The sequence below is a fragment of the Caloenas nicobarica genome, chromosome 2 (assembly GCF_036013445.1).
Source record: "Caloenas nicobarica isolate bCalNic1 chromosome 2, bCalNic1.hap1, whole genome shotgun sequence".
NCBI lineage: Eukaryota > Metazoa > Chordata > Aves > Columbiformes > Columbidae > Caloenas > Caloenas nicobarica.
The window spans coordinates 93746850-93772556 of record NC_088246.1 but is presented as its reverse complement, the minus strand read 5'-3'; the positions used below and the strand labels follow the sequence as shown (position 1 = coordinate 93772556).

Here is a 25707-nt window from a genome sequence, read left to right as displayed (position 1 = left end):
CATGCAGTATGTGACTGCAAACCTGCATTTTACACTCTAATGATCAAATAACTCCATTCTCTATAAATATCAGAAATTAAAAGAGCTTTCAGCATCTGAACTCGAACACAACATACACAAAACTAAAATAATTTGTTGTCTAGAGACTATAACAAATTTTAATGTGCATTTACAGAGTAAACAGAGGGCTGAAAGGGGTCCAACCAGTGGAAGTGAAGGTATGTATTACAAAATCCACACAGTACTGAATTACAAACTAAAAAATGATGTTTTGTCAAAAAAGGAAATAAGATGTCTCTTGGTGGCACGACATATAGATAATATTAAAAACTGGCTTGCATGAGGACCAAAGTATGTCTACTCTGAAGTTATATCACACAGACTGTAAGCAATTTACAGAATTTAAGTTAGTTTTGCATATACAGGAGTTGCAAAATTAGAGAAAACACACTGAAAATAGAACGCACATACACACAAAAGAAAAGGTGTATATATATAAACCTCCATGTAATCATCAGGGGTTGGCCTAAGTCAGTAACTGCCACCATTGAATAAGAAATAAACAAAGAAATAAGAGGGGAAAAACCCATGGAGGAAAAGAATAATTAAAAGGAAAAAATAAAAATATCCTCATTTGTTTTCCAGAAATGACATTCTCTAGTCTGCTTAGCTGCTTTGTAGAATTTCTTTTCTCCTCCCTATTCCTCATGAAAAAAAAAGGCTTTTTGATAAAGTTTGTGGAGTGTTTTATTTGGATCAATGTTAAATCACTATGTTTTGTTTCATTATTTGGCCTCTGTTTGCTTCCAGGCTGGAACGGTTCTTTCAGCGTAGGAAACCGAATGTCATCCATGGTTAATTCTGTAATACTGATGACTCGCAGGCCAACCCCTGAGAAGTAAAAGATGAGGCTTCTCCTTGCCGAAAGAAAAGGAAACTAGGTCTTGCTGTTACAAAACATTTGATTACATCACACAAGTTCTCTTCAAATAAAAGATCAGTGATACGCCAAAGAAAATAAGATATATCAAGAAAACGTGGTATCCTCTTCTTTATTATATTTATTTTATTTATTTAGTATTTTTATTTGTACTTCCTGAAGAAGGTGCTCCTTGTGTAGAGATTTAGAGTACATTGGGTGCAGAGTGGTGGTTGGAGGTTAGGGTCAACTTTGCTGTCCGCTCCGTGGATTTTACAGGCGATTTGCTCTTTGCTTTAAGAAGAGAAAGTGATATTGGAAAAAGTCAGCACTTTTAGATTAAAGCAAAGCACCCTTCACAAAGCCACAAACAAGAAGCAGGACAGAAAGTCCATGGCTTGTAGCTATCCTCGCACCTGCGGAAGAAGTTATAAGATATTCGCTCATCTTGCAGATTTCCAATGCTCCTTATAAGGCTGTTTTAAACACATACATTTATATATTTAATTAGCTCGCCAGGTTGGCTCTGGTGCTCATGAATGTCTTGGCATGCACTGCAAATAACAACACATACAAAGTATTTCAGTCCCGGGGTGTTTTTTTTGTTTTGCTTTGCTTTTGTTTCCTGTCTGTCTTTTTAAACAACATTATCCAGTGAAACCATATACCAAGAGGAACAAACCCAAACACCTTCGACCTCAGAGTGTTCTTTACAGAGTAATTTCCAGCATCACATCATTGACTGCTAACAAAAAAGTCATCTAGTGGCTAGTTAAAGAATGTTTTCTTGTAAAACAGAGAAGATATTGGCAAATGGCTGTGCTATTTACAATGGTGAAACAGAATGCTAAGAGGTTTGTAGTATTTATTTTTGAGAAATTATTTTTTTCTTTTTAGAAAGCTATGAAAACAATGATACATGTCATTATTTTTAAAAACATGACTTTATATTTTAAGTGTGTTACCAGAATAAAAACATTCACAACTAGACTAATTAAACAGAAAGGTTTGCACACTAAGGACATGAGTATTTAGATATCTTACCAAGTCTCAGTGTTTGATAACTCCCTATATCATAAAGGATTACATTCAGAATTTGAAACATATTACTTGAGCTGAAAATCATAAATTTAATTTGGTTATGCTATAAATAAAAGTTCAAATTATAGCAGGTTTATGCATGATTAATAGATTTTATAGCTGTGTTGTATACTTGAAAAAGATGAATGTTATTGATGGTTGCAGGCATCAATTCTATAACAAATACTGGTGTTATAAACAGTCCATAATAATGCTGGACTTTTAATAACTGATTATTTTTTTAAAAATCTAGTAATCTTGTATAAGCTATTTTTGTAATGAATTTACTATTAAACTGAATGCTGGATTTCATCACAGCCTCAAAAAGCACATTTATCTTCTCATCAAGAATATACACAATGAAAGCAAAAAGAACTCGAGGCAAATGCTCATTTTTTAAAAGTTTTTAGATGTTTATCAGTAAAACGTTTCTCTGTATCTGCTGTGTTTTAAGTGTAGCAAGAAGTATTTATGTTCCTCTCTTTAGCAATTTTTACCTTCAAAAGCGGGGATTAAACTAAATCCTGGATCTCTGAACACTGCTTCCTTTTGGAAATACATAATGTGAGATGTTGCATACATAGTAGTTGCCATAAAGGAGTCTTAGTCTTCTGTCACATACGTAAGGGCTTCTAAGTTACAGTGATATTTCAATTATCCATGTGAGAACTGCATTTCTAAATGAATATTAACTTTTAAATGGAAATGTGTCTCAAAGACATTACTAAGATTTTTGAAGAAGTCCAAGGGAACTCTGAGCTTAGTTCCTGCTGGACATAGACAGGAGTAGGAAGCCTGCTTTTCTCCTGCCCATCTGATAATGCTAGCCTACCTGTACTGCACTGCAGTAGTCTGCTGGGCTTCTCAAAACACTTGTTCTGTATTAGAAAGAAGAAAACACACAGGCAAATTTGCTGTAACTTCTTTATGTTGGTTGTTCTCATACAGGTAGTATTTACAAGCTGGCGCCCAAGGGTCGAGTTCAGTTTCTGGTTGTGGTTTTATTGCAGTGTGGTTTTGTTCTCTCTTTTCTATAAGGTGTAAAATTTGTTATTTGATACATTTTTGTAAAGGCTTTTCTTTCCTTAACTAGGTTAGCAGAACTTAGAACCTTTGTTAGTGTTAGATCATTTTGTGATGTATTGAATGATTTTCACTCATTTTATTCTATTTGAATATTTTTTTGATTGAACTAGAGAAATATAGTGCTCAAGACAATTCTAAAGAGGTCTTTGGAGATACATTTCCTCTGCACAAAATATGTACAATGCAAATAAGCATAAATACTCAGAAGAGTCTCATGAATATTTTTAAAAGAACTCTTTTAACAATTAATGGCATTATAATTCGAGAAGTTGAAAGCTGTAATGTGTGGAAGAGAAATAGTATGACATAAAATACTTTTGACTTAAAACTATTTCACAGTGGGAAAAAGTAGTACCATAATATTTGCAGGCAAAGCATTCTCTGATTTTTTATTTGTTTTGTTTTTTTCATATAAAAAATCTGTAGAGCCCCAATTTAGTGGTCATATATTGCAAACGCATGACAAACTTTTTATTTCTAATGTTCAGTCTCTGTATAAATCACGACCTCCCTCCAATTCATATCACATGTTCTACATGCATATTTTTCTGTAAACAGCAAGTTGTTTTTTCTTTATCTTGCAAGGGATTTAGGTTAGTGTGCATGCTAAAGTGCTAAAGCATTTTGTTTGTTTGTTTGTTTGTTTGTTTCTGGAGATGTGTAAAAGAGCTGTATTTTTTCTCTCATGAATCCAAGTATTTATTTAGATTTTGGAAGGGTGAAAGCTGCAAATATAGAATAATGACATAGCAAAACTGAAAGCAGCCTTTTTAGATTTTTTTCCTTTTTCTATTCTGACATATTTACTCATATTCTATTATTTTGCTTTCCATCTCAATAAAGGGTAAGCAAGCATAAATAGTCAGAAATTTCCATTTTGACTGCAAATCTAAAAGTCATAGGATGTTTAAATCAGAGATTTACTTTCATTATTTTTAGACTTAAGTCAGAGGCAAAGTACAGATCAAAATACAAATGTCTCAAAAATACAGAGTATCCAAATTCAGACTTTTCATGCAGATTATTTTTTCGTGTGCAATTCTGACCAGGACATAAATAGTATTACTGGAACTGTGAGCATGGAAATATAAGTAAAAAATTGTCAATCTGGCTGTGGATTTGGTAAATCAATTACTAATTTCCCAGTAGTTTCTAACATTATTTTATAATTAGCATAATGAGAGGTAAAAGAAATCTTATTGCAGGTCAAGAACACTGGGAAAAACTGGACTACAATTTTGTTACCCTCAAAGACTGCGACCTGGAAGAAGAACGGTAGTATGTATACATATATTCTTTCTATGTTATTAGTGAAACTCTACTTGATGTGTGGATCAGAGATTCTCACATTTTGACCTATCAACCACGGAGATCCAGTTAAATTCTCCTGACAGATGTAAATGCTCATGTGTTGTCCTTTGTTTCCTGCTACTGACATACATCCAAAAGAGAAAACATCCATGAAATCCTTAGTCTTCTCCTGTACATAAATGCTATATTGCCAAAGGCATGTGATCATGAAATAAGTTTCTGTATAACAGCATGAAAGAGTAGTTCATGCCATTAAACTCTTTGAAACTGTGATTTATTCCAATATGTGGTTTATTTAAATGCTAGGCAAACAGAGACAAAACAGAGTGATAAATAATGATGATCTTAGTGTTTAAAATAATAAACTAATCTGTCAAGAATGCGGAACCATGTTTCATGGCACATAATTTATGGACCAAATAGATAAACATCAATTTTTTTCTGTTAACGATATTAAATTTAGAGCATCTAAGTATAAAATAAAACCAGCAGAAGTTGTAAATTGTTAGTAAACCCTGACTGATCAAAAACTAGTTACTCACTGCATGCCTGAGTGGCTATATCCTTTGGTTTCATTAAGATATTGATCAGACAAAATTTGTGTAAAAATACGTGGGATTTTGGAATGCAGACAGAGAAAAGCAAATGCTGGTTTCATAATTTTGCCCATTTATTTGTCACAACTGGACATAGCACTGATTTGTAAACTAAGCAGCTGTCTCAGGCCCTAGAGTTTTAGCATCCGCTATTTGTAAGAGTACTACACATGGTTAACCACTTTGGGTCTCAAGTAGTTTGCATATGCATGGGTTGAAGTTCAGCAAATTTGGCATTCCTTGTGCTTGCGGTGGTTTGAGAGGTCTTTGGGATATAATAGCCTCCTGCACTGTGATCTTCAATAACCCTCAGAGACTCTGAAAACTGGATTCTTACAGTTATGCTTTCAATGAGTAGCATATCGCCATGTAAGTAAGAAAATGAATCTGTGAATTCAGCAGCACTGCTTTAAAATTTTAATAAACATATAAGTTTAGTGAGTGTATCCTTGTGTTTCCTTTAACTAGTAAGCCACTGACCAAAAGGGAAGACTAATGCTTGAGTAGAGTCCCCGTTTTGTGCTGGCCAGCAGAGGAGAAATACAGCCAGTCACACAAAAGTCCATCCTAGATTCTCTGCATGTATTACATGATGCCGAAATACCCCGGTGTGTATATGGGGGACATATGAGTTAATTTTGTTGTACTACTGATTTCTGAAATCACAAGCGTGCTGAAACCTTGGAAGTCTCGTTTATCCGGAATTTGTGCTGATATTTTCCGTCTTTAAGTGCCTGGTTTGATGTTTTGCAACACTTGGTTTTGATTTATAGTACTAGATTTGAAACAGCCTTCTTGTCAGTGCCACTTGAAACCACATGAAATCACAATTTTGCATTATTTCCATATAAAGTAAGTAAAAATTTGTGAAATACCAGCCTTACTTTCACTGGGAACATTAATGAACCATAAGATTTTTTGGAACACATTTACAGTTTTACATCCATAAATATAGGTGAAATCAAGCACAGTTTACTTTATTTGAAGTTTTATTTGATTATGTCTCACATGGGTTTTAAATAAACAGATTCTTCCTTTCTGGCTGGCTAATTGCTATTTTTTTTTATTCCTCTGAATTGCAGAAACCACAGTTACCTGTAGTTCTCCTGTACTGCTAGAATATATACCTACACTCAGGAAGAAAATTTCTCTTCCACCAACATAAAATCCTCCTTTCTCTCCTCAGGGGAATTATTCCTCATGTGTCTTTTAAGGTTTAATCACCTGTGTTTGAATTTGGAGAACTGAATGACAAAAGACGAGCAAGTAAGTATCACATTCAAGCCTCCTCACGTAGACACCTTTGCTTAGGGTTCCAGTCCATGTTTCTCCATTGGCTGTACAGTAGTCAGCCTAAAACTGTATCAATGGCTCGTCATTGTCACCATACAGGACAAATGAATTCATCCTACATGCCAGAAGAAAAGCCCTGAAATTCTAGGGTTTTTGCATTTTGGAAGAAAACTACTGCTTTAGATCCCTAAACATATAACTGAAATGAGAAGTGCATCAACATTTATAGATTTTCACACTGTTCTGATTAAAATAATAAAAAATCACCGTTGAGTTTCAGTGCAGTGTTTCAGAATGATGAACTGGATAGTGTAGTTGGCTTAGTCCACCTCCAGTGTAATTTTTGCTCCTTCCTATGTCCTTTTTCCTGTAAGTCACAACTTCCTTCTCATGAGTGCATTTCCTTCTGTTTTCATATGTAGTTTGGTTTAAATTGTGTTAGTAAGTAGCTCAGGACTAAATAATATTTTGCATACTAGCATGATAAAGAAATCCTAATATAGTTTTGCGTAGACTCATGAGTGTCATTCATTTCTGTAGCAGTAATCCTAAGCTTTCTTCAAATGTTTATGTTTCTCAGAAACATATTTAGGCTGCTTTGGTCTGAAAGTAAGTCTAGCTATCTGGACAGACTACCCCATAAAAAATTCAGCTTCTGAAATTTTCATCTTCCTAGCATTTTCATGTGATACTCTCATAAACAAGCTTAGAGTAGCAAAGTAGCAGTAAGTTAGATACTCATTCAGTGACATGAAGTGTAGATGAACTGTCTCTGCAGGTAATATGTGGGGTAAAGCATGTCAGAGTCAAAACGTTTTTTGAACCTAAGACACACAGCTTCAGATACACCCGGAAGCATATTCCTCCTTCCAGAAGCTTAAAACTTTGTGTGTGTGTGTGTGCAGCTACCTCAAATTTCATTTGTTCAGCCAAGGATATAGTGAGTTCTTGATGTCTCTGAATTGTTTAGTAGCTGCACAACTATGGCTACTTCCATATATATTTGTATATTTACTATACTGTGGAAGCTTTTTTGTCCTGATACTCAAATTTCCCTGACTAACTTCCTTTTCTTAGGAGAATAACATTCTGCCTGCCTAGGCCTCTCAGTTACAAATGTTCAGGCATCAGCCATTTGTAGCAGGTATCCTAATTCTCTTCCTCCCTTTAGTTGGTATTTGAGCCTGCAAAGTTTTAAAGTTGTTTTTTGTTTATGGGTTTGATTATTTGGGTTTTTTTTCTTTACATTTAATCTTTTCAAATCTATAAGTAATGCATTGACTTCAGCTGTTTCTATTTCAGTGAGACAGTACTTTGGGGAAAAGGGTTTCTGAGAGAGGTGTTTGTAAATAATCTGTGAAACACCAGTGTTAGTTACTTAAATAAAAGTAGCGTGAGCAGCAGTCAAATGTCCAGTGCCCATTGCAACAGTTAAAAGGTGAAGGAAAGTGGCACAAGCTCAAATAAATGCAGGCCCTAAATTGGTTAATTGATATTGTTTGAGAACCACTTTATGATTGCTCTTATCAGCACTGGGCACCTTTCTCTCTCATGCTATCCCTGAAAACCATGGATAAAAAATGTCTTAGACCTTTTCATAATGTGTGACAGAAAAATATTTAAACCAGTGTATTTCTATGTATCTGTAGAAAATGACTGATTCCAAAGCAACTGCAGGTCTTTTGTGATTGTCCTGTGGTAACCCATCCTCATCCATTTACTTGCATATAGTTATGCCCCATCTTGAATGAAGGTGGGAACTTAGGCTGTTAACAAAAATTCTTCTTGAATTGACTTTTTTGTTAGTAACTGGCTTCTGCTGTTGTAACTAAACATGGCTCCAGCACAAATTGCTCAGTGTTTTTGTAATATATAAAAATATGTGTATATTTGATATATGTCACATTATAATTAAACTGTTCACAGAGCCATTTCTGAAAGACACCTTAAAGTTGCAGCAAGAATTTTATTTGAAGAAAAACAAAACTGATCTTTTCCTCCTGTGCTTTTTTGCATCCTGTTCATCCTTTCATCTATCAGGAGAAAATCTTAAGTGGGATGATACTTAATATTACTCTATCACCTTCAACAGCTCTGTCATACCAAGAAAAGAATATACAAAGCAGGTTATTAGAACATAGATAGAAGGAAAATTATAATTCTTTGTAAATATTTCAGCATGAGATATTCAATCCTTTTTCTCCTTTTCACACCTGACACTGTTTAGGCTTATGTTTGACATCTAGTCAACCTGATCTCCTTCTATTTATATAATTTATGTAAGAGCTATTTTCATGCAACTCAGCTAAGCTCCCATTTATCTGTACCCATCTGACTGGATGAGTCTGTTTTCTTCTGACTGATTCCTAGATGGTAAGTGTTTTGAGGCAGGGACTGTTCTTCTGATCCTTTGTTTGCCTGGTGGATAATGCAGTTGTTAAGGAGATTAGAACAATGCCTCTGACTAACAGAACATACCTCTGCCTAAGGGCTGTGACTCACCAGCTCTTAATGGTTTTAGCTGGAGCAGTTGAAGATCATAGTACCTCCATCTCTTCATCTATCTTAACAACCAGATGTTTCAGTTTATCAGCCGTCACAGAGGCTTCATTTAATGCTCAACACTGTGAACTGGGTGAGCTGAAGAGTAGGTATCTATTTTTTTCTGTCACCTAGGTTTGGGGCAATAACTTCTGCTTGGGTCAGGACAGGGACCTTGAGTGGTAACATTTTAAACTGCAAGGGCTAAATCAGAGTTCACAAGTCAAAGACTTCACACTTGCTATTACTATGATATAAATACAAATGAAAGAATACATTTTCACTCCTACAACAACAGTGCACTAGTTAAAAAATGGTAGATTGTGAGAATGAAGCCTGATGTATTTGTGCCAAATCCTGTATTAATTCTATTTCCTCCATGTTCTCTATAGTTTAATTTTTCTTTTTTTATTCCAGATTATTTTACCTTTCTCGTTACAGTTCTGAGATGTGGGATCAATCGTCGTCATGAAATTTATTCATCACTATTCAAAGACTCTTCAGGTATAAGATGGTCACTGATCAGTGCATATTGTGTGCACGTGGATAATTCAACAAAGTACAAAATCGGTAATTGACCTATTATTTTGGCAGAGTTTCAGACAAGCACAATGCTATGTGGCTGTATTCTCAAACAGTAGTATTCTACTAAGCAGCTTTGCACCATCTGAAAGTCTAGCTCTCTATGAGACAGACCTACTGGTAGTTCTTGGCTTCATAATTGGTTTATTATTGCTTCTTGATAAAACATCTTGCCCTTTTAACTGTTCTTTCAGTTGCACAGAATGAACTGGAGATACACTGTGTTTTGTAGTCATGTAGAAGTCACTTCTACAGTCATTATAGACCTATGGCAGTGGTTTGGTGGCCAAAAACCTCAGTCAGTGTCTCAGGCAACAGCAGCAGCTGAGGAAATAACAACAGTAGGAGTAGGACTGGCAGCAGAAGTAGCACACAGACTGCTATTTGTATTTTTGTTGCTGTTGATGAATACACAAATTGTATGTATGAAGCACGGGCAATGCTGGCTGTGGCAGTTAACTTTCACATTTTTATTCTTCTCAGCATGTTAGGCAGCTTTGTTCCAAGACAGTAGCATTTGTCAGTAGGTGGGGGACCAAACATCAGTGAGGTGGATAAGACAGGACAGCAAGTTGCACTGCCAAAAAAGTATGATGGTAGCTTCCTTATGGTAAGGTAAAATTAAGGGTTTGGAGCAGAGTCTTCTCTTCACAAGGCCAGTGGAAAGATCATCAGCTGCTCTTCAAATGACATCCAGCTTTATCAACAGCAAAGCAGGATTAATTGATTATTACTGTAGCTGTAAAGAAGGTTATGTGTCTGGAATATCTCATTAATTATTTAATCAAATGCAAAATGCCTGTACAGAGAATAAGAAAATACTGACTGTTGAGCTTTCCAGCTAGTCTAGCCTACTAGACTAGCTGTTTCAAAGACAAACACTAGAAAAATGTTGATTGAAGTTATAGAAAAAATACACAAAAACCCTGAAGCAATAAAATACACTACCAAGAACGCCCTTTCTCCCTGAATCTAAATGAGCTGAAAACAGCAGTTTTCAGGTATTTTCCTTTCCTTCATTCTGCTTCCAGACAGCTTCACTATCCTAAACTTCTTTAGGTGGTACAAGCAAAGCTTAGATTCTTCTCATAATTCACTCTCACTTTATGAATAGAAGAGAATTCATCTTCATCCTTTTTCTATTTTAAAGGAACACCGTTCTTGTGGCTTCAGCAGAGATGAATCCATTCTCCATAGGAGATCCTTCTACCCATTCTTTTTTAATTTTAAGTGATGCAAAGGATTTTTATAATGAAGTAAGGCACCATAGGTGGAAAACTTTCTGCTTCTCATCTGAAACAGGCAAAAATGTCTTCTGCTTTGCTGTAGATGTGTCAAGTAACAAATGGGTTGTGTTCTGAAGCAAGGAAATCCCATTAGCTATTTCAAGAGCAGGCCCCGTCACATATGCTGCAATCTGTGATGGCCCAGTGCAAGCTGCCGGACTGTGTAGCAATGAAAGTCAATTTGAGTGAGCTGACAAACAACTCATAAACAGTTTCCCCTCATACCACCTCCCCCTGCACCCCTGGAATTTTTCTTTTCTTCTCTTTCTTTACTAAGTGTGGCACATCTGCAATCTTTCCAGTGGTTAATTACCAAAGAAAGTTATATCAGGCAGGTAGAATAGAATGACTGTGATTCTGCTACTCAGGGAACTCCTGTGAGGTCCCTATCAGATCTTCATATATCAGTTTTGTTCTAAAGGTGAGGTGAGTCTGAAAGGTTCATTTTAAAATAGCCAAAAGAAAGGAAGAGATGTGATTAAGTGCAAATGTAGCAATGATAGATAGACAGAGAAATATATTGGTAAGGTTACTAAAAGAATAAGAAAGATCTCAATATACATGTGTATAGATTAACAACAATTTATGTGAAGAAAGGGCAAAATGAATTTCTTAAACTTTGTGCATTTAGTTCCTGCTGTGTCTGTCCTTACTGTTTCTCGATTGTCTTCATAGGAGGCAAATATGTAGTTCAGCATTCAAAGACAGTTTTACATGTTTTCATTCATATAATCTGTATGATACATGGGTAAGCAACTGCTCAAGAGTATTTGAGGCTGTGTTTGAACAATAATAATGGAAATCTCCATGGAGTCTCCTTTCCTGCAGTAGGCTGTTTCTAATCTGCAATTATCTGCTTTCTCAAATTCTTTCCTACCCCTGCTTGTGATTAGCTAAGGTTATTTAACATTTCTTCCCAAACACCATCACTTTTACAGGAATATGAGTTACAGTAGACATAACATGTTTAACGACAGAATCCTTTACTGTCTCAACAAATCTGAGATGATCGTGATTTTCTTCAGTCATTCAGTATTAGTGCTTAACCATGGGATAACTAATGATAAAATTAATATCTCTGATTTCAGAGGTGATACATTTGAAACTAAGCATACCCAGTACTCAGTCTGGCATGGGCGTGTGGGATTGAACAACTGCTAAAACTAGTAGAAAAACAGAAATGAACACATATTGGTTGGAGAGTGCTTTCTCAGTTCCTGAACCTGTGTTTTTGTAAGAGGAATAGAAATTAATAGAAAGGTGACAGTGGTATAGCATCAGCAATTGACAATGTCAGTGACAGATGGCTACAAAAAGTAGACACCATTTTGCTTATGATAACAGTTAGAACTGCAGATCCTCCAAAACCAGCTTGTTTACTACCAGACCGAGTTGGACTAAACACTAGGAAAAGGAGTTTAAACACTTAAACACATTTGGTTCTAAGTATGTACATATAAGAAATTAAGATATGGGGTTTTTTGAAAGAAACATAAGACAGTAGTGAGTTCATTCTGCGTTGGAAATCCTGGCCTAAAAAAAAAAAAAAAAATGCGTCTTAGCTGCTGTTAAGACCTTGCTTTGTCAAATGAAGTTATTTGGAGAAGATTCCAGTTCTCAGAAGATGCTTGCAGTTTCAAGGTCAACAACTAACTGGCTAATAAGGCTACATAAATTAACATGGTTAGAATTTATCCATTATTCTTAGAAGCTAAAAAAGTACAGTGACTTTATTGCAGAAGAGAGAACTAAAGTGCAAATTTCAAGTAAAACCAATGATTGTAGTGTATACAGGTGTAAAATAGGATAGTCCTTGCATCATCTTTTTGCAAAAAAAATCTGAGAATGGCTGAATAAGGTTCAGAACAAGAAGAAGAAAGCTCTCATTTGGCTTTTGCTTTAAGGTAGTCCTAAGGAAATAGAGAAATTTTTGCTGTTCAACAATCACAGGTTGCTGCCTCCTAGCCTTATGAGTGCTCACAGTTTCTAAAACAGCAGCTACAAGAGCCAAAGTCTTTCTCTTAGTGAAAAAAGCAGAAATATTGGCTGTCACCTTGGTGAAGGCTAAAGCAGACTTTTTGTCCCTTCACTTTAAGAAGAGATGTAACACGAAAGAAATCCCAGAAGATCCCAAATTGGACATAAAACTTGTGCTTACAATAGGTTGATAATAAAAGATTCCTGGATTCCGTAGGTAAAAATGGAGGCTGGAAGGAATGTCATCAGTTTATCAGTATCAAAAGACTAAAGAAATGCATTTGCCTCCTCTTCTTTGCATTCTCACCTGATGATCAGCTTCATAGTGTGTTTTATGATGTCAAGAAAGAATCAGGTTGTTCTTGTCCTAGGTAAGCACCACCTTTTCCTTTGTGCTCCTTTTCACATCACTCAGTGCAACTCTGCCATCATCACAAGGACAATTTTGGCATGTAGTTGGGTCAATAGTTGAATTTGTTACTTCAGGAAAGAATGAAACGTTTCTAGAAATGTGAAGAGTCTGTATGTAAGCAGTCAGAAAATGGACCTAAAGTCACTTCTTCATTTGTAGCTATTCCATCTTGAGTTCTCTGAGCCTGATATTCTTGAGTCTGAAAAGCAACTAGTGGCTTTGTGTGATTTAACAGAGCATTGGCAGAACAGGAAGAGTTTGGGGGATATACACATTGTCAGCACATCAAATTCTGCAACCCTTTGTTTTGCTATAAATGCTTAGTGACTTGAATTCAGATAGCAGAGTTTGTCCAGATCTATATCATTGAAAGAGTGAGATTTAGTGCAGCCTGTAGATTATTTAACTTCCTTTTACATGAATTCATTGCAGCTCTTGGGCCTCTGTTAATTGCAACACTGCTTAAAGTTATGAGACTGTGATAACTCTGTACTTTTACCTTTTGACTAAGATACGTTGTTACGAATTATGCAGAAAAAAAAAGTCTGTCACTCCGCCTACATAGGACATTTTCTGGATATATGCAGATTAGCCTGTCAAATTACTCAGATTCCTCTTAAACTGTGATGGCTTACTTCATTTGCTGCAACCCATGAATATGAAATGAAACGGTCACTCTGCTTTAGCTTTGACTTTTGCTTTCATGACTTTTTTTGACTTTGAAGTAGACATTTAGTGCTTCTCAGTATATTATTTGAAGACTGACTGTGGGAGATATTCCCTTTAGCTCTTTCTTCCTATATTGAGTCTCCATTATGTTAACAATAATAAATACCTTTTTTACACTTATATGGCATTTTTCAGAGCAGTGCAAAATGCTGAATGGACCTCATATCGCTTTAATTTGTTAGTCCTGGCTATATAGCTCCCTCATAGTTATCACAGATATTCTTACTTTTGAGTAAAAGAAGAGAATGGCAGAAATTTCTGTTCAGTTGGGAAATGCTGATATTTTAAAATGGCAGTGACTGTACACTGCTTTTCTAGAACTACCTATTAAATACCTATTGTTAAGAAATAAATGAAATACTGCAGTGTGCTTCAGGATATAAGGACTTATGCAGAGTGCTATCTACCTTTCAAAAATAAATTTTGGGGACAAAATAATTATATATTCAGAATCAATTTTCTTATACTAGTAGCCAAATTCTTCAGAAAGAGCTAAATACCAATTTCCCAATAATTTTGCAGTGTCACCTTTCCCTCTGCTGCAAATGTATTTCACAATAGTGTCTGAGATTGGCAGTAAAATTTATTGCTTGCCAATAACTATGCCTCAGGCCTCTAATATTGGAGAATATTTGATACAATTACCTGTGGTTAATAGTACTTCTCTTTTCAAACGGTATTGATGAAGTCAATGTATTACTCAATGTGAACAAACATATCACAATCACCCCCTATGTCTTTCAAACACAAGCATGTGGTTAATAATGATAAATTTGTATTCAACTATGTATCTATTCTAGGCTGGATGGATACATTGCTTGCATGTAATGTATTCACACAGCAGTCTTGTGCATGCATATATAGTTAGCATGATGTTGAAGAAGGGAAGAGTTTCTCATTTGACAGCATGAGGAGATGGTGTATCAGAAAGATTAATATTCTCTATGATATTTCCTTTCTGTTTTTCTGAGGTCTCACAAGTGATGTCTGTCCTTCCTCAGATGAAACTACTCCTCAAAGCTACATAGAGCTAAACACCCATACTGCCTTGTGCTCCAATTGGTATTTCTATTGGTGTAGAGGAGTGTAAAATGGAATAAAAATCCAAATCACACCGTATCTGGAAAATCAGGCCCAGATTTTCTCAAGTAAAGGAAAGTAAATATTGGTTCTCAAGAGTTAAACTGATGTTAATCAAAAATATCACCAGTAATTACTTGTAGAAGGTCACCACTACATTGAAATTAAGCCTAACAGATAAGTTTCACCTGTGACAAATACAGCATTAATCTGTGCTTCATCATAAAACAAACTAATTAATAAACTAAATTACATTATAATCTGTTTAATGTTTAAATTCTTTATTATTGGGATTGTCTGTACTTGACCTGCAGTAATCTTTATTCAAGGAAAAAGATAGAAATTAAGTTTTTCTATGGTTTTTGGTTTTGTTTTTTATTTTTCTTAAAGGCATCTTTCCATGTATTAACATACTAGCTCTCAAATAACAAATGTCTGGTAATCAGGCAAGACATTGCTTGAACTGAAGACATAAACAATGTTATAGATTCAATTATATATCCAAAGTGATTTAGTGGATGAGCTGTTGTGCGCACACATTGGCCGCAATGCAACGTAGTCTGTAGCTACATATTTAATAAACTTGTGAATATTTTAATTAATGTCTACATAAATTAAAGAGAAACCAGAGTTTTCACTTTACAGACAAGTCAGCTACTTTGAAATATATAAGTCCAATGGAAAATAAGCGATATATACATTTCTCTGAAAGGAAAGCTATGGTAGAATGATGGTTTTCATAGAATCACAGAATTTTAAAACAATTGAATTTTTTTTTCTTTTAACAGTTTAAACATTTTTAGAAGAGCTAAAAATTGAAAGTGGCTCCATTTCAGGGAAATAGAACAAAATGTAACTATTAAATTTTTTTTTAAAAATGTATACAGAGGTAAAATGGTGGTAGTATGTGCATAATCTTTTCTAATAGAAATAAGAATTTTCATATGAATAATCATATTGTTCCAATCTGTAATGAAATGTATTTTCCATATCAAAAGGTTTTTCTAATAGTATGCCTAAAATGAAAGTGATTTCACAATAAGTGTACTATGAAATTTGTTGTATTTCCAGTTAATTTTGATGACATGGCATTTGCTAGCAGAAAAATGATGCATCAGAACAAACTAGGTTAGCTTCCACTGTAGATTTTAAGCTAACTTGTGATCTCCTGCCTTACATTGGACCCTCAGTGTATACAGAAGTAACCCAGAAACCCTTAAACTTGCACCATTTGTTCTCCAGAGGATTTTTGATCATTTACAATGTCTCAATTTTTTATCCTGTCTATCTTTCTATTCCCACCATGCAATGATCAACAGCTCCTGTATATTCCTCTACCTTTCCATAACCGTGAATTTTACTGTATCGATGTAGAAAATGCAGACTTATATTGCTTATCGGTTATTTATATCATGCTGTACAAAATCTCCCAAACAAAATGTATAAATATGTTAATTTCTATGTGAAAGATAATTCAGACATTGCCATTTAATGTTTGATTGGAAGCTAATGCTCAAGCAGCCAAAGATGACAGATCCACATTCGCTGAAAAACACATGGTCTTTCTGAAGCCTAACACAACAGACAAACAATCTGGGGTATCTAAGGTCTGTTTAGAGTTAAAAAACAAGTTCAATAGTATTGATAATAAAAGTAGATTAATTTCACTAAATGTTAAAGGAATAAAAGTTAGGTGACTGGTGTAAATCAACTTAGGAAGAAACACTTCTCGATGGGTGTTTTATTTAATTTATCATGCACAGCCATCTTAAAATGACATGAGGAATAGACCCAGAAAGAAGGAGGAATAAATGAGCACCACACTCATCCTAGTCACAATTCCTGGTTACCTTGTTGAGTTAGCCTCCTTTTACATGCTGGTAAGCAATCAAATGAAAGCTCAAAATACTTTACCATACCTGATTGTGGACTTTGTTTGGGGATTTTGGCTGCTGCTTCAGGGCTGGAGGTGGCACGCACACGCTGATTGGCAGAGTTATGGATGCTACTTGGAACAGCTGCTGAGACATTTTTGCGAGGTTTCATGTCTTGCAACCACATTGGAGATGCCTCAAAGGCTTGCATTCGCCGAGAGTGGCTGTTAGCGTTGACTTTGAGAAATGCCTGGGCCTTGTATTCCTGAAGGTCTCCATAGTTGGCATCGGTCACCCTGCACTCATACAAGCCTTCATCCTTTTTCCTCACTTTTGAAATCTGCAGCTTGTGGGAGATGTCATTCCCTTGTACTTTCACTGTCTGTAAATTTTCCAGGAAAAACAAACAAACAAACAAACAAACAACAATCAAATGTGTTGTCAGATATTATTCCTTCTCTGGAAAGACTCTACCAATATAGACCCTGTTTAGAAAAGTCAAGTGCCAAAATAATCAGTGGTGTGATTGTGCTTACTGCAGGGAAGTTGCATCAAGGATGAGTATGATTATTTGTATCTGTGAGAATGTCTGACATCTTCTTTCCAAAACTGTTTAGATGGTTTGCTCTGACATGCTAATTGGCCTCAGAAAAAAAGCCAAACTACCATGCTCATTCCAATTAATTGCTTAAGATCATGAACATTCTTAATGAGCTTTCTTACATAAACTTAATATCTGTGTACTTCATTTGTTAAACTTTTCCAGTTAATTGGCTTTATTGAATAATTCCGTTTTTGAACTAGTGCATTAACAATTTTGTTGGAGATGTTTGCCAATATTTAAACTTCTTTAATAACAATTTATTAGATTAGCTTGTAGTCTTTAGTTACATTTAAACTGCATATTTGACATTCAATATGTCTCCTTCAGGCATGTCCAGATCTTTGGTATTTTTTGTTTATTAACCATAACAAGACATCTTGTCTCAGGCAGTTCCTCTTGTCTCATTTCTATAAGTGTGTACTTATAAAAAGTCAGCCATCATTTCTGCAGTACATATTCTAGTAGCATGTATTCAAGATTATTTTAAAAGCTGTCAGCTAAAATACAACTCCTTATTTATTTTTAATTGTTTTTAATATCTAAGGGTAACACAATATATTTTTGTCTCATATAATTAAAGCACACGTGAGTAAATTATACATCCAGAAAAGTGTGATAGCTATTAGGATGCATTAGGGAAAGTAACATATATTCCTTGCTGTGTGTTTATGTTAGAGAATTTATATTTAATTAATTGGCTATTACTCTTTATCTGCATTAATATCTGTTGCCCCACAGGAACCCAGTTGGAAGGGATTCAGTGGGATAGAAAACTTAAGTTTTGAAGAACAGAATCTGATTTACTTCTACCATTATGTAAATACGGATGCAAATGTTGCTTTGTCTCATATCAATGACAGGCAATGAGGAAAAATCAGAGTGATGAATATATAGTAGATGACAAAAAAGGAGAGCTGTTAGATTGAAACTAAGCATATGTTATTGGTGATTATACAACACATTATTTCTAATAGCTTGACATGCTGTAGTAACCAGTGTTAGCAAAGCACCTGTTGTACTTGCTTGATAAATTTAAGAGCAATACTTGTGAATACATTATTCCTTTAAGGTACTGGATGGACCTTACATCCTGTGTTGTATCCAGCTCTGAATTTATACTTGGCAAACTGAGTTGGAAGTATGGATTGCATACTTTCAGGCCTAATGTATGCAATATTAATTACATAGAAAGTGCTGGATAGTTATTTAAACTGTATTCAATAACAATATATCTCTACTGAACAGCTCATATTCAGCAAAAGGATTAAAGACATTTCATATGAGTGGAAAGAGGATCTGTAGGTCATGTTCTGTCTTCATTTGCTCCCATGCAACATCTGCAAATTTAGCAGTGTTGCACAGTACTGATGAAAACCCAAATTTGTTCTGGGTTTTGCATTTGAAATTCAGAAATTGTTGCAGTCAGCTTGTATGCATGTTATCAATTTATGCCAGATTACCATTTAAAACCAATAGAAGTAGTGTATTTCAGCACAGTTTAACAATACATTTGCTATATTTTAGCATTTCTTTAAATAATTTACTAAATGCACTTAAAAGTTTGCTCTTCCTTTTCATGAAGATACTTTGCAATAGTCAATGGTGACTCTGTGTGTCATCGAGAGGGGAAAAAAAGAAAAACTATGTTTGTAACAAGTGTATTTAGACTGTCAGCCTAATGTTGACTTTTATTTTTAATTGCAAATATAAAATGGTTTACACTGTATAAATATCCCATCATAGAATGTCCTGAGTTGGAGGGGACCCACAAGGATCATCGAGTCCAAATCCTGTCCCTGCACAGGACAACCCCACAGTTCACACTATGTGTCTGAGGGCGTTGTCCAGTCTCTTCTTGAACACTGTCAGGCTTGGGGACATGACTGCCTCCCTGGGAAGCCTGTTCCAGTGCTCTACCACCCTCTGGCTGAAGAACTTTTTCCTAATGTCCAACCTAAGCCTCCCCTGTCACATCTTCCTGCCGTTACCTCGAGTTCTGTCATTAGTTGCCATTGTGAATTATCATATATAATGAAAGAGACATTTAACATGAAAGATGGAACAAGCTTTACAGCCTATACTGCATCACAGATCTTATAGATTACTATGGGGATTTTGAATGAACCAGTATTGATAAAGAATAAATTGGCTGCTAGAACTTCATATAGCAGAACAGTATCCAAAGACCACATGTAGACTTCATTTGTAAGATAGTTTACAAATGTAACTACAGATATGGTTCATGACACAAATTGTTTATAGTGTATGGTGAGAAGTATCGTAGGAAATGTAAGTATGGCTAAAATAGATATCTTTTGGATATAATGTGCCTGAATTCTCATTTATAAATGCATTTCTGCTATACCTAGCTGCACTTTGACATGATGCAGTCACTTGGTTAGTTATTTGTAGGCATCAAAGAGAAGCAGAGTAAAGGATTTAGCAGAAATTATTCACCTCTATCTGTTCTAAGCTGTTTTAAACTTTGCTGGTACTTACAGCCTTGGCTGCAGCTAGAAGGCACTTCTAAAGGGGTTGTGTTTGAGAAAGAGAAATTCCCTTCGGGCTCATAAGGACTCTCCATGCTGCAGTAAATATCCATGTCTTTCCACTGCAGTAAGCACCACACCATGACCCCACCACTATACATTTCTGGGCATAATGAGGGAAAAGGGTCTGAACACTTCTAAGGTCAGTGGTTGTGGTTGTGCCTAATTCAGGATATGGGTCTGCTGGGGAAGGCACCCTTTCCCTGACAAGGGCTGGAACAATGTCACTCAATTTTGTCAAGACAACATTCTGGCTTAATCTCCAGATTCGTAACGATGGTGTCAGAACCTCACTTTCCTAAGAGTCTCAGTGACCAAGAGTGGAGATTAGTCTTGTCTAAAGACTTTTTGAGCTTTTTTTTTTTTTTTCTGCCAGCAGACATGAACCTGGGAAAGCACCTATTTAACTAGTTGCACAACCCACTGACGGAAATGTAGCTTCATGGCCAATGTCAGCCTTAAAATCAGCTTTGGAGCCCTAAAGCAGATTCAGCAGTTGCCCAAGGTAAATGAAAACAAGAGGTACAACGATGGATGCAGCCTGTCTGCTTCACGGGGTGGAAACAGAGTCTGCCGAAGGTCTACTGCTTGGGCATCAGTTGCTGATGCCTTCATGCTCAGGGGTCCTCAGGGGTGTAGGCTGTGTGGGGCGGGCCTGTCCTGGCACCCTCTGCCGGGGCTGGCGAGGAAGAAGCTGCGGGCTGCCTGCTCGCTTCAGCTTGCAGTGCGGATGGGGAGCGGTTGCGGGGCGGGAGGAACTGCCCCACTGCGCCCCGCCGTGCCTGCTCCGAGCCGGTCGCCGGCAGCGCCCGGGATGGGGTCTGGCTCAGGAAAGACCCGCCCGGCCACTTACGCTGATCTTCGTGCCGTCGCTGTCCAGGTCCCGCTCGGGCAAGAGCTCCACCTGCAGGGAAAGGAGCGATGCCGTGGGTTACCGCCCCTCGCCCCGCCGCCGCGGCCACCCCGCTCCGCACCCCGCTCCGCGCCCCGCTCCGCGCCCCGCCGCCCGCTCCCCGCCGTGGAGCCCGTGGAGCTGCGAGCCGCGTCTGCCACCTACGGGCCACACCGGGGACAGGCGGTACCGGCCGCGGGATACCCTCCAAACGTGGCAGGGAGGCATTGCCCCACGAACTCCTGAAACCTGCCCGACTCGCGTGGGCGTGTTTTCGAGGCGGCTGAACGCCAAAAAGCAGTGAGGAGGTGGCAGCAGAGGACGGGAAGAGTGTCCCTGGATGGCAGTGTAAGTGGACACGGCCCACTCTGAAGGCTAAAATTGCTCTGTTGTATGATTTTAATTTTTTTTTCTTCTCTGGGGCATTGGTTTCATTCTGCTCCCTACCCCTGCCCCCTCCTCCCTCCCGCCTCAAATGTGTGTCCTCCTGTGGCAGCTGCATGCAAACTTGGGGCTGCCAACTCAACTGCAGTAGCTGTAAATTGGAGGGCACTTGTAGGATCTTGCCATTTGGGAAATAAAAAATTTCCTCAAGGAGCAGTCTCTCAGCAGCTGCTTTCCAAATGGGAAAATGAGAGAGGGAAAAATAAATAAATAAATAGGCTTTGGAAATCCATGTGGTTTTTTGAACGTCCCTATCTGCCTCCTGAGAGTGATGGGCACCAAACACACCATCCCTTGAAATGGGTATTTTTCTCTGTAGCTTCCTGCACTGTGATTTCATGGTTAAAATTAAGTCCCTGGGGAGATCCAGAACCTCCCTCTGCCCCCTCCCTCACCCCCTTCTCTCCTTCGCTCCCTTTCTCTCCACTCCTTCTCCTGCAGCATTCCCAGGTGGTTTGGGGACCCCATGGCGGGGGATCAGTACCTGAGTGCCTGTCACCTCAGCTCCAGCCTCTTGGTCCTCAGCCGCCCGCAGAAACCACCACTGAATTTCAAGGTACACTGAAGAAGAACCACTTTGGAAAGCACAAGACATCTCCACATTCTGCCCTTCTGTGGCAGTGACATTTCGGGGAAACTCAGTGAATTTTGCTGCAAAACAAATGCATAACATGTTGGGATCTTCTGTTACCTACTCGTTGTATATTCTCTGTTTTTTGTGTTGCCTTTTTTTCTTCTCTCTCTCATTTTTCTTTTTAATTAAATGATCTGTTTTCTTTTCTCATTCTCCCTCTTTTCTGATTTTCCAGTTTTCCTACACATTATCTCCTCCAGTTTCTCTCATACCTGGGTATGTCTTTCTTGCTTTATGCACAAATTGACCTTCTTCACACTCTAAACTCTGCTCATGGGAGATGCGACAGACCCCCCCCCTATTACATGCTCCCATGGGCTAGGAAAGTTTCACATAATTAGGTCCAAATACCCTTGGGCAGAATGCAGTATTTCACCAGACTCACTGAGGGATTTGTGCAAGACCAATTTGGAAGAGGAAAAATATAGACCAATTTATTGTACTTTGTAGGGCTGAGCTGCAGATGTGCAAATTGTTAAACCTTCCACAGCCAGCTGAAGCAGCTGTTGGAACAGACAGTTTCCTGAGGTGTGGGTTATGACCACTCATCAAAATGCTTATTTCAAAGGCTTTACCTGAGCTAGTTACTCTCTTTGAGAACCTCTACTTGCATAATCAGAGCAAGAAGAAATACATCTTCTGTTTATCGGTCCTGACAGACACTTTCTAGAAGTAACCTTCACCTTTATATCTCAGTCATTTAACAAACAGGATCTACCCATTTCAGCACACCACTGCTAGGTTTAAAAACTAATCCTGATGGACATAGTCCAGGACACCAGTATTTTTAAAGGTCTCAGTCTTTACTTCCTTCTCATCCTTTCCTATAACTTACTTTAAAATTGTGCAACATAATGAACCACGATAGTCAAGTGAAGGGGGCTGCAGATGGACAAGTAATAAATAAAACCTGTGTTTCAGGAAGAGGAAAATTCAGAAAGACACTGCAATGTTGTTTTCTGTTATGCATTGTTACAGATTGACTAGACCACATTATGATGTGAAGGAAATATTGCTTGTTGTCTGCTTCTCTTTCTCTCTCTTTATCCAGTCTTCCTAGCTAACCTGGAATTGGTGGAATAATTTAGTGATACACTCAGCCAGTGTTACTTCATTCTCCCCTTACATTTGAGCTTGGCAGCAGATACTTAGCAAAGCTACCAGCTTTATATTTCACGGTGTCCCTTTTTCTGCATTCCCCGGCCCTCCCCAGTTATTGACTGCTAGTCATTGGTTAAACTCACAAAAGGACTCTGCATTTTCTGTATTCGAGGTTCTAAGTTGTTTTTGGTTTTGCGTTTTTTTTTTTTTTTCCTCTTTCTGTCTGTTCATTCCCTCGCCTGCTGGTCAGAGCTTGTGAGTGGCATGGGGACGCGGAGGGGAGTACTGCCAGCATCCTCCCGGGGCGCACCGCCGAGCGCAGCCCGGCAGAGGCTCGCAAAGCCGGCGGGGAGCTGCCGGCAGAGAACGGCGGGCGAGGGGCAAGGAGCGGTGGGGAGGCGGGCGGGGGCGGAGGGCGGCAGGCGGGGGGCGGCGGGCAGGGATCGGCGGGCGGGGGCGGGGGGCAGCAGGCGAGGGACAAGGAGCAAGGGGTCGGCGGGCGGGGGCCGGGGTCAGCAGGCGGGGGGCGGCGGGCAGGGCGCAGCGGCCGGCGGGCAGGCGGCGGTGGGCGGGGGCAGCGGGCGCAAGGGGCGGCCCCGCGCGATCTGTCCATGGTGCTGACACCGTCGCCGCAGACTCGAGGTCCCAAACAACTGGTTCCTGCGGCGCCGGGGCTGCTTGAAATGCAAGGCGCGCCTTTCGGCGAGAAGGGAGGAAGGCGACGGATTGGGGGAGAGGTCTTCGAAGAAGTCGATTTTGTCTTTTTCTCCCCCCCCCCTTTTTTTTTTTTTTTTTTTTGGTGAGGGGTGCAGATAAACACGTAGTCACAGAACCGAAATGAAGGTCTGACTGAGGATTGCAGGATAACAGAGGAGGAAAGGGGACGCGGCACGAAAAGGAGACTGCAATATTTTAAGGGAGGCAGTAGATTCAGCCATCCAGTACTCGGTCTGAATGCAGTAATTATGCATGCACGGATAGGTGTTTATTGTATGCTTAGATGCATATACACAAACATGCACAACCCAAACACATGTATGTCCATTCAACAACACCCCTTTACTCTTCTGCAAAGTGCCTGTAATCTCCCTCTTTGCAATCAAGTAAAGGAAGCCTGTTTTATTCCCACTTTCAGGAAACTTCTCACATTTGTTCATATTTACAGACAATTTTTACACTAAATGTAAACCTGATGCTTGCTGCCCTCATCTCCTATCCATTGTTCTTGTTTTCCTTCTTTTTATTCTTTTTATTATCTTCTTCTTTGTGCTCACCCCCTTCCTCCCCCCCCCCCCCCCCCCACCGCGTTCTCAGTCTGTTTTAGCATAGAAAAACACACATACGTATTTGACAATAAGTGATCTTACCTTGGGTAGAAAGTCCTTGTTGAATATACATAACTGAAAAGAAAATGAATCCAACATAAGCTAGAAAGATCCCCATCATTCCAAGATGAAGAAGAAGTCACATCAGGGTAAGAAAAGCCAAAGGTGATCTCGAAAAAGGAAGAATTGCTATATGAGTGTATGCACGTTTGTGTAAATATATGAACAGAAAGAGATTTTAAAATGTTACAAAAAGGCTCTGTATTGTAGCCCTAGCTGCGACACCGGCAGCATTCTGCTACTCAGTGGAATCTTTTTCTTTGGGAAGAGCGAGTATTGCAATACAGTGTGGTTCAGAGAAGCTGTCTCAGACGCTGTGTTGCTTGAAGTCCAGATTCAGACTACAAAAAAAAAAAACACCACCAACGTTGAAAAGTGGGTATCAGCTGCCTTCTGTGCCTTTTTTCAGCTACCTGGCAGCTTCGTCCAGCGTCAGCTTTGCTGCTCAGGATGGCGTGATGACTGCCCTCCCTACACACTGATCCAGCTTGGGAAGAGGGGTGTGGGGGAAAGAAAGGGGGAGGGAGGGAGAGAGAGAGAAGTCTACTGTGCTTGTATTGCTTCAACTTTTCCCTCTAATGGCTGCGATAATGCCTTTAACCCTTCCCTCTCTCTCCCTGTTCTCTACACCTCTCTACCTGTTCTGACTTGTGCTACTGGTTCTGATGCTGGGGTAAAACTGCGCTTTTTTTTTTTTTTTTTTTTTGGTGTACAGCTTGTGATTGTAGAGGGAGCAGGGAGACGTTATTGTACTGATGTAATCTTCGATCTCACATTCCAAAACACTCAGTGGCTAAGAGGGCAATGCAGTGGTTTGATTTTTGGTGAGTTAAGCTGTTTCTGTTTTCTCCTTTTTCTCTCTCACTTTTAGGGTCTGAGGAGAAAATAGTTACTCAGTAATCCTATCGCACTCGCTATTGCCTGCTCCAAATAACTACGCTTCAAGCATCTTACATTTAAATATTATTCATTTTGTGTTTAAAGACAGATAAAGAAGATGATACTTAGAGTGTGCATAGGATACATGCATCTATATAGATTTCTATAGAATAAATATTTAGCTAGATAAAAATGGATTTTGATATCCTACGGATTACTCATAGTAATATATATATTTATGTACACTAGAGAAGGTGTTTGCAGCATATTAAAGAATGATTCTTCCTGCAGTGAATGTTTTTTCTCTCTTTCCTGTTTTTTGGCTATGTATATTTATAACGTTTAGAAAAGAGACTAACCTTGACTGTATTAGGTGTTCAAAACACCCTGAAAAACGTCTGCACTGAGGGAAGTTTTCTGACAAAATCACCTTGCTGCTTGTAGTAAGAAGCC

The 25707-nt window shown here is 38.2% G+C and overlaps 1 protein-coding gene across 2 annotated transcripts; it reads right to left on the bottom strand.

Annotated features, from left to right (window-relative positions):
* Positions 1-1124: 1124 nt before the first annotated feature.
* Positions 1125-24436, bottom strand: VSTM2A (V-set and transmembrane domain containing 2A). Of its 2 annotated transcripts, none has more exons than XM_065629787.1 (5): positions 24358-24436; positions 21740-21906; positions 20773-20823; positions 16812-17148; positions 1125-1213 (listed from the first exon to the last, which is right to left on the bottom strand). In XM_065629787.1, the coding sequence occupies exons 1-5, from the start codon at positions 24434-24436 to the stop codon at positions 1125-1127; spliced, it is 723 nt and encodes a 240-aa protein (XP_065485859.1). The 2 variants fall into 2 exon arrangements, with proteins under 2 accessions (XP_065485859.1, XP_065485860.1); XM_065629788.1 differs by lacking the exon at positions 1125-1213 and adding an exon at positions 1259-1335.
* Positions 24437-25707: the final 1271 nt, after the last annotated feature.